The 14735-nt window shown below is 38.1% G+C and overlaps 2 protein-coding genes and 1 long non-coding RNA gene across 3 annotated transcripts; all 3 read right to left on the bottom strand.

Annotated features, from left to right (window-relative positions):
* Window positions 1-1820: 1820 nt before the first annotated feature.
* Window positions 1821-14368, bottom strand: LOC145795565 (ribonucleoside-diphosphate reductase small chain A-like). The gene is made up of 4 exons (XM_082880387.1): window positions 14032-14368; window positions 13299-13931; window positions 13142-13212; window positions 1821-2116 (listed from the first exon to the last, which is right to left on the bottom strand). The coding sequence occupies exons 2-4, from the start codon at window positions 13350-13352 to the stop codon at window positions 2002-2004; spliced, it is 240 nt and encodes a 79-aa protein (XP_082736513.1). The 5' UTR covers window positions 13353-13931; window positions 14032-14368; the 3' UTR covers window positions 1821-2001.
* LOC114306260 (uncharacterized) lies at window positions 3720-7052 on the bottom strand. The gene is made up of 8 exons (XM_082877252.1): window positions 7004-7052; window positions 6763-6857; window positions 6489-6519; window positions 6206-6396; window positions 5962-6086; window positions 4861-5026; window positions 4647-4763; window positions 3720-3973 (listed from the first exon to the last, which is right to left on the bottom strand). The coding sequence occupies exons 1-8, from the start codon at window positions 7050-7052 to the stop codon at window positions 3830-3832; spliced, it is 918 nt and encodes a 305-aa protein (XP_082733378.1). The 3' UTR covers window positions 3720-3829.
* Window positions 9841-12984, bottom strand: LOC145795566 (uncharacterized). The gene is made up of 2 exons (XR_014336683.1): window positions 10349-12984; window positions 9841-10184 (listed from the first exon to the last, which is right to left on the bottom strand). It is a non-coding gene; the product is annotated as an uncharacterized LOC145795566 (long non-coding RNA).
* Window positions 14369-14735: the final 367 nt, after the last annotated feature.

Raw genomic sequence — 14735 nt, 5'->3', positions numbered from 1 at the left:
TCCAAAGGCTGCTAGCGCGGCCGGAGTTTCCACTAGGAAGCGGAATTTCCCCATTTGTGGCCGGCTTAGGGTATCCCGGCTGAGGGGTTTGGCGCAAGTTATTGGATGCAGCTCGGTCCTGAGAGCCTCAGGAATGACAGTGGTCCCCTCGGACTCTGCAGGAAAAGGATGGCAAGTGTTAGGTGTTAGCGCGGTCGCGCAAAAGGAGTTGGATTTTAGCTCGGTCATCAAGGCTGCCAGACCACCTCGGTTGTTGATTCTATCTAAGGAGCCCGATCGGCCAAGCAGGCCAGATGTTAGCCCGGTTGAGCGACCAAGTCCTTTTGATTATCTCGGTTTTGCTGGGTTTGAGACAAACATGTTATTTGCTCGGTCAGGTGGGTTTTTTTGGATCAAAAGAAGATCAGGAGCCCGGTTCGCTCCAGTTCTTCAGTGTTCTTCAGGAAGAAGAAGAAGAACAAGAACAGAGGGAGGTTTAGTACGGATTCTAAGGCCTATACCCTAAGAAGCTACGTTTTTGTACCCTAATGTGTGTAATATGAAATAAAATAGCAACTAGGGGGATCGAAGATCTTACCTGTGAAGAGCTCGAGCTGTCCTTCCAAGCACGAAGAATGGCAGTCGAGATAGAGGAGAGGGCTTGAGCTTTGGATCGTCAGATGGTAGAAAGGCAGTAGGAAGAAATAGCGTAAGGAGGTCGTGTGTATGTAAGAATGAAAGGCCGCCAAAATTCAAAACTCTGGCACGGGCGGCGGGTTGGCTGCCTGATGACCAATGGCAGCCCGCCGCGTGTCCCTATTTATGGTGACGTCAGGACTGAAGCGACGGGTTGAAGAGGCGAAGAGCCAGCCGAGCTACTTTCGGAGAAAAGATGTCAGCCGGGTAATATAACCGGGCAAGTTTGCAGACAATTATGTCAACTAGCCCGGACGAGGTTCGGCGTCTTGAAGACCGGAGAAATGTTATCTCGGTCGAAGTGAGTAGTCCCAGTCACGCTTTCGCGGACAGAATTAAGGGGCAATTGAGAGGGTGATTTATGATCTGGAGTTGGGCCGAGATATCGACCGAGCAGGTTGAAAGCCCAGCAGTGCATTGGGCCGAGATGACCGACTGTATGCCCAGAGAAGGGCTGCCAGAACTTGGGCCGAGCAGAGTTCGGGCTGTGTGTGCCACCCCGGACCGGATAGAAACTGCTCGGCAAGGCAGTGTTCGGTCGGGCCAGGATGCTCGGTCCGAGGATGGCCGAAGCCGGATAGGCCGAGCGACCGGCGCCCGGGAAGGCGCGGACATCCGAGGAAGTTGTCTGACCGGCAGAGAGGCCGACCCCAGGAGGCACCTCGGGCTAGGCTTTGCCGAGATGCCGCCTAGCCCGGTCCTCCTCAGTCTTGGCCAGTGAAGTGCTAGGGTATGTAGCACGGCATGGCACAACGGATAGGGCAGCTCGGCTGCCGAGCTCCAGCTGTGATGATAGGCAGTTGAGGTTAGGTGATGAATGGCATGGTTTATACTGACAGATGGGATAGCAGAGCCACGTGTCAGGAAATGACTGGGAGTGGATATGGGGCTCAGAAGGTATATAAGCATGCCTGCACCCCCCATACGGAACACGAACATCTCTGTAAGGAATTCTTACACTCAAACACTCTCTCCCTTCTCTCTATCCATCCTTAGGTGTGTGCTAACTTGATCATCGGAGGGTGTTTCCGGCCACACACCGCCGGGTAGCTCACCATTACTTGCGCGCAGGTGATCGGACATCGACGGAGCTCGGAAGAAAGGAGTACGGGCTTGCCGGAATATTTGCTCCCCGTACACATATATAATAAAAATAGCAGGTTGGACTATTAATATATTTTTTTTCTTGGATAGTTACTTTATTTAATGAACTGATAATGCCTTTGCATTGAGTGTAAAATGTCACCAAGGGAATAGTTACAAAATTCAAATGCCCTGTTTCAGCATCTACCTGATACTTGTTTGGAAACCAAGAAAATTCTGTCACTAGAAGTCCTCATCCAGCTTGAAGATGAAATTTTTGCCACCATCTTTTAGGTTTGACATAACAGAAGCTTTTTGATAATCACCCACCCTTCTCTCAAAGAAGTTGGCTTTTCCTCTGTTCATTCAAACAAACCGATTAAATTCAGAACACTATGCTCAGAAACCAAGAGGAAATGTAATCAACATTGCAGATCATTAGAATGCAACTCATTGTCATAGTTCAAAGAGCTTAAGCATATGCAAGAAATTCTTAGTCTAAAAAATCAGAACTCAAAACAAGATATGTATATGATAGATGGAAAAAAAAAATTGTTGTAATTGTTAATTCCATCGCGATAAGGGATATTCTAGTGGCATGGTCTCAAGCTCACATCCACCTCTTTTCTGATTTGATATGGTAGTGGGACGGAAAAAATTGATGATTTGTTATAATTTGAATGTTGCCATTTTTAAGTTTTTCGTTTACAAAAAAAACCGAAGACAAGTTTTCGTTTTTGTCCTTTTTTTAAAAAAAACAAAAACTTGTTTGATGTACAAAAATGTTTTGAAAACAAAAATAAAGAAACTTATTTGGTGAGTTGTTGGAGGTGGTGGCCGCCGGTGGAGGATGAACGGATGTGGTGGCTAGCAGTGGGGGTGTCCAGAAGTGGCTGTCGAAGTTGGTGGCTGGAGTGTTGCCGGAGGTCACAGGCTATGACCAATCGGTCACTGGTGGTAGTGGTTGGTGATAGCCAGAAGTAGTGGGGGATGGACGAGAGTGAAAACTTGTTCTGAAAACAAGTGAAACACTTTTTCTTTTTCTTTTTCTTTTTCTTTCAAAAATTTTGAAATTTTGGAATCCATTACACTTATTTGAAAACGAAGACAATTAACAAAACAAGCTTTTGTTTTCACGTTCCAAAAAAAATGAAAACAAAAACAGAAAATAAGAAATGGAAGCGTTACCAACAGAGCTTACCTGCTTGGTTTCGTTTCCAGAATCTGTTTTTTTGAAAAACACTAAAAATGAATTTTCAGAATCTGTTTTCATCTCGGTAATGGAAAGGTTGGGACCCAATATTTCATGGGTCCCACTGAATATTGCCATGGTATAATGTTGAGGATGATCAGACAACGAAGTGTCAATGTCAATAATGTGATTTTATTCTACTGCTTTGGACAGTAAAAAGCTGACAAACCAGATGACCCTAACCATCATAATTGCCAGGCAAGGACGAGGTCTCAAGAGGAAAATAACGAGGGATGGGTACTGACTAATGAACTGGCCTCATATGTGCTAATTTAATCACTAGGGAGTCTAAACTTTGGATCAATGATTGATTTAGGATGTTCACACTACAGGAAAATCGAGATTTAGCGGCGTTTTTAAAACGCCGCAAAAAGTGTTAAAAACGCCGCAAAAAAATAAGACAACGTTTTAAAAATTCGTCGCTAATACGGCCGCCGTCATATCTTTGTGGCGTTTTGAAAATGCCACTATAGACTTTAGACGACGTTTTTTAACAGCGTCACCAATTCTTTACATCCGTTAACTATTTCCGTCAGAGGAGTTAACATGACGAAATTATGACGTCATTTTGCGACGTTTTTCAAAAACGCCACCTTTACTTTTTTTTCCAAAAAAAAATCAAATGTATGATATTTCAACTTCTGTTCAAAGCAAACCTTTTTCCTCAAAAAATAAAATAAAATAAAATAAAATTAAAATAAAATAATAATAAATAACAACCAACCTATAATCCATCACCATTTTCAAAACATATACCATAATATGAGTCAGTATTCCAATTTTCCATAACCAAAAACAAAAACCTCAAATCACATTATGTTAATACAAAAAAATAAAAATAAAAATTCCTAATACTCTCATTTTAATAAAAAAAAATAATAATAATATGGAGTGTGCTTTGCTATTTAGCTTCAAAGGTGCTCTCTCCTCGAAAAACTTTGCCTCCAACTCATCATGTTGGCTCTGCAATGATACAACAAAGCATTACACTTCAATACACCCAATAAATATATAATTGAAAAAAAAATTATTTATATCATAAATCAACCTCAGAGGTCACAACCTCACTCTTGAACCATACACGTCGATAAGTTTTTCATATATTTATATCAGAAATAAACATAATTTACCCTAAAAGTGATAGTATGTAAACAAGCAGGTAAAAAGAACCAATGCTTCATTTTCCCCTCATTATAACACCCAGATTCGTAAAATTCACATTCCATTAATTGTCTGATCCCTATTTACCCTACAAACATTGCATGTGATCCAAAATCTAATTCAGGAAGTGTGATACCCAATAATACCTGTGGAAAAAGTCTATTATAACACAGAAAATGAAATACAATTCGTGTTTATTGTGAAATGGTGTCAAATGAAACTTGTCAAGCGCACAAGCCTAACCATCCTGTTTTTATGTGGCAAATGACTCAATCAAGTGGCTTATAGAGCATAAATATAATTCAACATAATCAGCTTATCATATAAATATGAGACAAATTGCAACATTCATTTAACCTCAAGTAACTAAAATTGACTAAAGAAATTCAAATTTGTGAGGTAAAGAAAAAATTTCCTAAGAACCAAGTTTCATCTTGAATTTGATTTAAAGGGGGAAAATATCTAAATCACAAACCTGTGCCATAAAGCAAGGAAGCATAATCCTCAATATTTGTTCTAGTACTTGAGTGTCGGTTGATTCAATGGCTTGCACGGGAATTGGTTGAAATGCAAAAGGAATCTCAATGCTGACCTGGAATTCACATGACAACAAAAGAAATTTTGCAAAAAATAAAAACAACTTCCAAAATGAAATGTCGCAGCTAGAAGAGAAGCCAATTAGCAATTACCTCAATAGCTATATCTGAAGTGAGTACATCCACCGAGGAGTCGCTCTGTTTCCTATTGCATGATACTCTATTCACCATAAAAGCAGAGCGACACCAAATCAGTTTTTGGTTCTGAGTCGCTCTGTTTCCTATTGCATGCCCACACCAAATCAGTGTCAAAGCACTCCTGAAAAAAGCATTTCATAATTCAACTCAGAACAAAAAAATTTAAGCTAAAAATAAAGTGCAACATTCCACTAAAATATGATTCTCGATGTCAAACAAACTTCCCCTGAACAGAGTACATAATTTTGGGTAGTCTGGATTATTTGGAAATGTTATAAGTAAAAAAGTTACATGGCATTAATAAAACAGTACTATTTTATGATTCTGGATGTCAAATAAACTTCCCTTGAACATACTTTTTGCACCTATTCATTTCATCACTAGGAAGCAGTTACGTTGGCAAGCAACCCTTTAAATGTTGCACAGCATTCTTAAAATTTTGAGGAAATTATGAATCAGTTGGAAGACCAAAAAAAAAATTACAAAGTGTTGGAAAAGTTTATAATTTCAATTATTAAAGTTAGTAAACTACATCATTGGTTTGAAATTTATTTTGGAAATATGGGAATCATGGTGTTGAATCGGAAATTGAGTGAATTGCAAGATTCAATTTACGATTTATTGCGATTCAATGTGATTCACACGATTATCGATTTTAAACTTTGCATAAATCTTATTCAATAATTTATGATAAATAATAACTACACAAAACGAGAAAACTGGTGTGACAAAACTCAAAATATGACCAGCATTGGTTGCAGGAGTACATGTTATCCTTGCTGCAATAAATTCATCAAATTGTAAACTAGCTTGTAAGAAGTGAGGTCATGCATTGTCCAAATATTTAAAGCATAATTTACTGTTTCATATCAATAAGAACCTTTTTGCCCCATTTTTGAAGAGGATATTTCAAACAAAACTATGTAATCAACATACTTGAACATTAAAAAAAAAAAAATGATTCTAGCAATTATGGTGTTGTTCCCAACAGATCAGACTGAAGCAGATTAAACCCCACTACAAACAAAAATCCTATCAAAGTAGATCAAACATTACTGTCTAATCCAGTCATTGCTTATACAATCTAATTGTACCATTTTGCAACAAACAAAGAGAATTTGAATGAACTTCTTACCATCAATCTTCTCATTCTGTGCAACCACAATTGGTGAACCTTCAAGCTGCCATAAACAAAATGCAAGGGAAAAAAACACAAAAACAAAAAAACAAAGTAATCATTAGGAGAAAAGGACACATAACATTGAAGTTTGAACACAAAAAACAGAGCAAAATCATTAACCTTGCAGGACAAAAGCTTGATACAAAAACCATTTGGTTCCTCTTCAACTCTAACCAACAAAACAGGGCACACTTCAAAAGCAAAGAACTTGAAATTGTATACGTAACACCTGAAGGTGCTATTGTCAACTCTCTCAATACTCCCTGCATCCAACACAGAGTACTGACTCGCAGGCAAACTCATATACTCCACTGCAAAAAAAAAAAAAAAAAAACCGTTAAGATATTTTAATAAAAATAATATTATATTTCATATATTCAATTTGTCCCACATCTTAAAATACTTGGCACTAGTACTTGAGTGAGGAAAAAATACTAAAAAGCGTAAAATAGAAGAAGTGTTACTTCAACTTACTCTCCACTCGCTAAATCTTATTCACTTAAACATAAAGAAATATTGCATGCATTTATAAATCTGACGATCACTATATATTTCTTAGATTATACCCTGAAAGCACTTTAAATTGTAACTTTGATTAGTTGCAGTTACGTTAGCACAAAAATGTGCTCCATAGGATAAGTTTCCATTATGAAAATATGATTTTCCTCAACACATACCGCCAATTTTGTCTTTGATAATTGTCTAGCCAAAGCATGTATGCAATAAGCTACATCCACTCGAGGCCTCGTAGCTGAAATAGCAGCAAAAATAGCTGCAAGGGAAAACAAAAATTGTCCATCACAACCCATTTTAAGGCATATTAAAAATTGATAAGCACAGAACGGAACAAATATGAACAAAGGAGCAAGCCCATAAAAAAAAAAAAAAAACATCTCCATCTCGATAGAAATTACCAACCTCTTATGTGTTTTTCTTTCGCTGGGCGCTCAACATGATTTGTACCCATGCTTCATAGTCTACTTGGTTGGTACAAGTATGGCATGTTTATCGAAGTGCCATGCTTCATAGTCTAAAGTATTGTAGTTTTCTTTTTATTTTTCTAGATGGATAAAGTATGTAGCACTACTTGGTTGTCTTTTAGGCGATATCTTGTAATCAATTTCATATACGGAAAAACAGAAGAAAAAAAATTAGCAGCTATTGTGTGTCACGACCCCAAACCGCCCCTAGTAGTTTGGTGCCGTGATGGCCAGTAATCCGTAATTACCGAAGGCCAACCTTTCAAACTTAACACAAACAGAGTACGAATATAGGGGGCTCACAAATGCGGAAGCGATAAATCAATTTCAAGCGGTCCATAAGAGCTGTGCGTAGATTAAAGCAGTGCCAAACATTTCCAATTAACTTCACAATTTAAATACAACAAGGTACAAAAATACATGTTACATCTTGATCAAAAGGCTTCTCGAGCCGACATATACAAAATACAGCTAATACAAGTCAAGAAGCATGATTTTCAAGAATTCGCCGACATGCAAAACAGGGCATCGCCGACGTAAATACAAAGTAAGGCCGACAAATACACGAATCCAAAACAAGTATCCCAACGAACTAGGCGTCGCCGCCGTCCTGCTCATCACCTACATATATATAGAGGGGTGAGTACAAAACTCAGTGAATGGTACTAAAAATAAAGGTTTTACATGAATAAAGCCGAGGTCCTTCAAAACGAAACACACCAAAACTTTAGCAAGGCAAGTGATGAACCGTATTCATCGTCAAATATCGTAACATCGGCGAGACAAGGGATGAACCGTATTCATCATCAAATATCGTAACATCGGCGAGACAAGGGATGAACCGTATTCATCATCAAATATCGTAACATCGGCGAGACAAGGGATGAACCGTATTCATCATCAAATATCGTAACATCGGCGAGACAAGGGATGAACCGTATTCATCATCAAATATCGTAACATCGGCGAGACAAGGGATGAACCGTATTCATCATCAAATATCGTAACATCGGCGAGACAAGGGATGAACCGTATTCATCATCAAATAACAGAAGCTGTACGATCCGTAATCGCTTGGTCAAAAGTATTGCGAAAGTTTAGAGTCCTCCAATACAAGGGACTTGTGCACTTGGTACCGCGAAAGTTTAGAGTCCTCCAGTACAAGGGACTTGTGTTACTTAGGCCCGTAGCCCGATTTAACAAGGACCGTATCCTTTACACATAGTACTGCGAAAGTTTAGAGTCCTCCAGCACAAGGGACTTGTGTTACTTAGGCCCGTAGCCCGATTTAACAAGGACCGTATCCTTTCCAAAGATGGCATCAAAACAAGGAGTATACTTGACTCATCAAACAAGAGCTATTTATTCATGCTATCAAATACTTTCGTCAAACAAGCAAGCAAGATTTATCAAAACGAGTATAACATAGCTTTATCAATAATACCACTCACCTAGTTCTTCAGGTGTAGACACGAAGCAAATATCAAGGACCTACAATCACATGGCAAGTCACATTCTCAAAGCAAGCTCCAAATACATGCAAATGATCTCGGCATTCTTGCCAGATCCAAGTCAAAGACAAGCAAAACAAGCTGGGAGTTTAATCACTGCTCCCGCTCATAAAAACACACCGGGTACTGACCAGGATTAAGCCGAGGTCCCGCTAAACAAAGTCAGGAAAAATCTGGGTTTTCCTTTGAAGAATATGAAGAACACAATCATTGAAAGATGGATGCAAGCTCACAACTTGTTACAAAAATCTGAGTTTCATGCCAAGAGTTCAAAATAGGGACCTGGGTACCCGTTCAAGAAAGTCATGCAAGAACAACCACAAAAACATGGTTTTCGTTTCAAACTCTTCGATCAAAATGGGACTTTGTTCAAGAACACATGAAAAACCATTTTCTCTTTCTAAAACCAACTTCAAAACGATGCATGACATGCAAAACAGATCCGATCATGCAATGCAGCTAGATAATCAGCAAGAACAACCAAAGGAGATCAAGATTCTAACCTCAAAACTCGGATCTAACGGTTCAAGCCACAAAGATCAAGCTTGGAAGACTACTCTCACTCAAGAACTCTTCTTCCTCCTCTCTAGAGCTTCTCTCTCTAAAACAAAGATTTGAGACAAGAAATGATTTGTTTCAAGGTCTGTCGGCTGCCTTAACAAACAGCTCGGACACGTGGCATTACCGGGTTGGTTCAGCTCCAAAAAGGTGATTGATGGACAAGACAAGCCTCTGACAAAGCTTATGCAGCAAGCTCGGGTAAGACACATCGGCAACAAGATGACATCGGCTCAAAACAAGGATCCAACAACGGGATGGAAAACGTCGGTTAGGGAGGACGACGCTTGACTAAGCTGTGCCACACCTTGGCCGGGGTGCGCCACATCTCGGCCTAGGCCATACCTGCCTGCGGACAAGGTTCAAGTGCAAAACATCTCGGCAATGAATGCCCGAGGTGAAGATGGGGTTGAACAAGATCTCAAGATGGTTCTAAGTACAGAGGGTCAAAGGCGGACTAAGCTCAGGATGATCTCGGCTACACACACACACTAAGCAAGGAACAAAATCATGCAAACAACTTAAGCAAATCAAGCCAAGATAAAACCTTTAAATTAACATAAGCGGCAAGACCATGCAAGAATGTACGCAAATATGGCAAGAGCAAGGTGAGGGTTGTCACATTGTGAGTCTTAGAATTATGACAATGAAGTGGCTATTACAAAATGGGTCATGAAATAGTATGGAGTTGTTGATATTATTATTATTTTATTTGGAAATTTTGTTGTTTCGATTTTTAATTAAATGGAAAGGAGGAAAAAAAAAAAACCTCAACTGAAATGAAATTTTTCTTAAGATTTTTGTTGTTGGATATCTTAAATTTTTGTGAGATATTAGTATTTGGAATGTCGGATTGTATTGGATGTTTTATGCTTTTGATGGATATTTATTATTTGAAATGTTAAATGCATCATACTTTTGGGAATTATTGAGTTTTTGTCTATGTTATTTATTTATTTTTTACAATTTCCTTAGTGTCCAGCTCGCTTCGATGAAGCCATCACTTTGCACTTCCTTAGGAGGTCTTCTTGTCTCAGTTCGCTTTTTCACCTTAAATAACAGTAAGGAAGAAATCTGTTACTATGTTCCCACAAATAATGACCATTGAATAAGGAATTAGTCATCTACAAGCTTAATTATGAATAATGTTTTATCAACTTCTCTAATTTAACCCCCAAAAAAAAGTAATTTTATTATAAAATTAAGAACAATACCTGTCTAGCATTAGACAATCCAATTGACAAGAGCTCATCCATAAGTGTTTCCCAAATAAGCTGACCCCTGAAGAATAGTTCTGTTCCATTCTATAGAGAAAAGATGAAGAGATGACATAACTAGTCAAATCTCTCTCTCTCTCTCTCTCTCTCTCTCTCACACACACACACACACACACACACATGCACACACACTACATGTAAAAAATAGAATTTGCATAATTCCTGACCAAGCTGAAAAACATCCACTGGACTTGCCTTAAACTCACTTTCAGGGTGCCCAGCAAAAGATGCACCATCACAATAGCGTATCTTGACTTTGTTCCAGTTAAAGAAATCTGAAGATACCCAAAATGATCCAATAAAAGTCCTTTGTTGATTAAATAAGAATAAGAGTGTAGATGCCTATCCAAATCCTAAAGCAAGCATTGATCATATCTAACTAACATGAAAAACAAGAATTCAAAGGCTTAAAAAAGAAATATTGACAATTAAATACTTAACTCTGAGAGGGGTGAACAACACCTTGTATCTATATGGTTATGGGGCCTAAGGATTAAAGGATATATGAAGTAGAAAGCCAGAAATTCTTCTATTATGTGGGCCCCAGCAAATGCTGTCATTTTGTGAGTTCTTAATTCAACAGTGGCAAAATGAAAGTCCAACCAGAATATGACATGTTCCAACAATAAACAAGATACTTGCCTTCATAAGAACCAGCTACAATGGTTAGGTTATTGCAGTTCAGGAAGAAACTATTGTTGGCCAATATCTGTCCATATGAAAGCAAAATTGATGATAAATTGCTGCAAACATCAGTAGGGGTATTCTTTGTTTTTTACTCTTCGCAAAATACTAAAATGAGGCAGCAAAATACCAAGACTCGTGCTAGTTTTTTATTCCACCTTCTTACAAATCTAGTGTGCTTAAGAAGGATAAGTTTTCAAATTTTCAGCTGCGCGGTATTCATAACATTTTCAGTGGTACATAAAATGAATAGGTCTTGCATGCATATGTACATAGATACAAATATGAATATGTAGATATATCCTCACAAGCATAGATGCTGCATATATAGATGTATGATTGCCAGCATTCATACATAGATGAGAAAAGCACACTTAACCATGATATACTGTTGTCACACCAGAACAATTGAAAACTATATGTGAATAAGTTCAGCACTTGTAAACATCAATGTGTAAGGATTCAAAATTTTCACAATTTTGTTTGAGAGAGAGAGAGAGAGGACTACAGGAATATGAAAATTTATTAACAAGGAAAAGAACACAAGGCATGCCAATTACAAAATTTTCAATAACAAGTCATGGGAATCTACTTAGCATGATTACCAAGATTTTGTGACAATTCTTGGGTCAAAATTCCAGAAAATCGAACTTGACCATCCATATATCTTGAAGAACCTAATTCAGTTCTCTTACGAGAAGAACACAATTTTCTGTGTACCTCCTCCCAACATTCTCTCTCTCAATTATATAATTCTACAAAATTGTCAACTTCATAAATACTACTAGCCTTATGAGATGGATCTAAATTCCCCTCAAACAAAAACAAGCATCCTTCATAATTACTGCAAAGAAGTATTACACATCCCAATTTGATTTAAACTATTAACAAATCTGATATTTAAGCTTGCAATTGGAGTCAATTTTATGTAAATATTAGAGACCAAATGAAAATTATGAAAATAGATTCTTAGCTGATTTTGAATCTAAATACATCAACATGAAAAAAAATTACAGGAAATTCTCAACTATAACCAAAATTTGACACTTAAATCCCGATCAACCATCAATGTCTTCGTGTGCCTAATTGAACTTGGGTTTGAGTATACATCAATACAGTAAAGTCATAAATATTAGTAAATCATTGATACCAGAGATGTTCTTCAGATGATAATAGTTGGAAGTTATAAAAGCAAAAAGATCAAAGTGAATGTGATTTTATTGAAAAGAGAGCAGACCAAAAATAGCAAGTGAAAAGATTAAAAAAAAAATTCCACTGCAGAGAGGCCAGATCGAAGATCTGATTGAGCAATAGAGAGAGAGTGAGAGAGAGAGAGAGAAGACCTGAGGGATGGTAGCGACGGGAGGGCCAGACCTGAGGAGGAGCTTCAACAGGTAGAGCGCATCTAACGCCATCGCGCTCGAGCTTTCTTGGAACAACCTATCATTTCATCAGCTGGTTTCCTCTTGCTCCGACTTGATCGGTCTCAGTCCCTGTCTCAATCCCGATGATCTTGATCCTTCTTCACTCCTCGGTCTCGTAACCCCGGAGATTTGTGCAACTTAACCGAACCATCTTCCTCTGCAAAATCATTAGAATCAGAATCAAGGAAAACAAAAAAAACCATCAAGAAATTTCAATCAAATTAATGCAAGAATCGATGGATTTAGAATTAGATCTGAACAAGTGATCGGAATCAACCCTGGTGAACCTCTCAAGGGGCATGAGGAGATAGAGAAAACCCTAGATGTAGGACGGAGAGAGAAAACGATACAGAGAAATGGAAGAGAAAACGATATGACGGAAAGAGAAATGGGGACAAAGGAGACGGATCACCGTTATAAGGTGCAACACGCGTGTCTTAATTTCACTTTCGGTCTTTCACAGCGATTTTCAGAAAAACGTTGCCTAAAAAACGTGGTAATAGGCAAATTTTGTTGTAGTGTCAAGCACCATAAAAGCAACGCTTAAAGTCCAAGATGCGCAAAATGTTTCTCGGCATACTTATGAAATCAGAACTTAAGGCCTTTGTTTCATAGTACTCACTGTAAGGAAATGAACTCCATCCAATCAAAGGGATTTTCAACATTGTACTTTCTCTTGCACCCCAAGGAAACCTGGAAAGGCATAAATATAGACAATCTTTAGTTATCAAAACCAGCAATACAACTCCTTAGATCAAAAGATAATAGAAGGATCATACCAAAAGACGGTCAGCAACAAACTTTATATATTGACTCATAAGCGTTGAGTTCATGCCAATCAATGCACATGGAAGAGCTTCACAAACAAACTGTGTCTCAATTTCAACAGCTTCGTGAACAATGTGATCAATTTTTTGCGACTGTAATTGCTTGTGCAACAAATTGTAGAAATAAATATGTCAATATCTTAGTTCTTTTCACTCCCCCCGCCCCTCCTAATTTACAAGAAGAAGAAGAAGAAGAAGAAGAAGAGAGAGAGAGAGAGAGAGCATAACATAGCAACATACTTCAATTTCCAATAAAGCATCAAATAATAACAGAAGCAAAGCCACCTGTATAGAAGACAAGCAAAATCGCAGTGGAGACCCTCATCTCTAGAAATAAGTTCATTTGAAAATGTCAAGCCTGGCAGGAGTCCTCTCTTTTTAAGCCAAAAAATGGCAAAGAAACTGAGGGGAAAAGAGCACTATTATATGTGACGGATATCTTTTTTCACAAACAAGCTTGACATTTAGAACCATCCACACTAAAGAATAAGAAAGAGACAACTATTTGAAAAGGCATACCTTCCTGAGAAAAATATTCCTTCAACACATGCAAAGGCAACTATTCTTTCTGCAAATGAGCTGGAGCTGCATATGGATATTAGCACAATGTGGATTTGATGAGCAGAAGTATCTCATATCTCTTATATTCATTTTATTTTCAAACAGAAGAATGAAGCTAAACTACCATAATTGAGACGGCCAACAGAATCAAAATGTTGAACAACGTTCTTGAATTTAAACGGAAAAGTAAGGATAATTTATTTTTTCATTGTCCTTGGGCTCTATCTTTATGGTGGAGAGTATTTCATTTGATGGAGGAGGATTAGGTTTTACCACCATTTTGTGAGAATTTGTTATGCATTGGTTTTACAGGATATAATTCAAATGCCAAGGCTCGGGTTCTTTGAAGATGTGTTGTTTGTGTGGTTCTTTGAGTTTATGGCTAGAATAGAATGCTAGGATTTTTTTATGAGAAAAGTGATGTTGAAAGCATTTGGGAGAAAATTTGGTACTCAGACTCTTTTTGGGTTTTGGGGCCCCCTTACTTTAAGGGGATTCCATTAAATTTCTAGAGATCGGAGTGCTATTTGTAAAGTGAGGATTCAAGTCCGCCCCCCGCCCCCCCGCACCCGATTTCGGTGGATTTCTTGTCCCCTCCTTTTGTACTTGTTCACTTTTTTAATAAATTTTTGTTACCGATCAAAAGATTTAAACAGAAACTGGCAAGTAATGAAAATCATTAACGATAAGTAAATGTGCGACCACAGTACTACTACTCACAGTGCTATAGCGGAGTGTTTGATCCTCCTGAATTATGACCTACACATGTGCATAACTTATACATTGGTTCTTGTCCTTTCTTTCATTATTTCCTGCATCATTTTACTT

This window comes from Camellia sinensis, chromosome 7 (genome assembly GCF_055761805.1).
Source record: "Camellia sinensis isolate YWXY chromosome 7, ASM5576180v1, whole genome shotgun sequence".
Taxonomy (NCBI): domain Eukaryota; kingdom Viridiplantae; phylum Streptophyta; class Magnoliopsida; order Ericales; family Theaceae; genus Camellia; species Camellia sinensis.
Note: the sequence above shows the minus strand (reverse complement) of the source record. Positions and strands in the feature narration are given on the sequence as shown.

Coding starts and splice junctions, on each gene's coding strand:
- LOC114306260 (XM_082877252.1), bottom strand. CDS start 7,052: ATGGGTACAAATCATGTTGAGCGCCCAGCGAAAGAAAAACACATAAGA. Junction 6,397..6,488: donor CACTCAAGTACTAGTGCCAA/GTATTTTAAGAT, acceptor TTTTTTTTGCAG/TGGAGTATATGAGTTTGCCT. Junction 6,087..6,205: donor TCAAGCTTTTGTCCTGCAAG/GTTAATGATTTT, acceptor TGTTTATGGCAG/CTTGAAGGTTCACCAATTGT.
- LOC145795565 (XM_082880387.1), bottom strand. CDS start 13,352: ATGAACTCAACGCTTATGAGTCAATATATAAAGTTTGTTGCTGACCGT. Junction 13,213..13,298: donor TTGTTGCTGACCGTCTTTTG/GTATGATCCTTC, acceptor ATGCCTTTCCAG/GTTTCCTTGGGGTGCAAGAG. Junction 2,117..13,141: donor ATGGAGTTCATTTCCTTACA/GTGAGTACTATG, acceptor TTGAATGAACAG/AGGAAAAGCCAACTTCTTTG.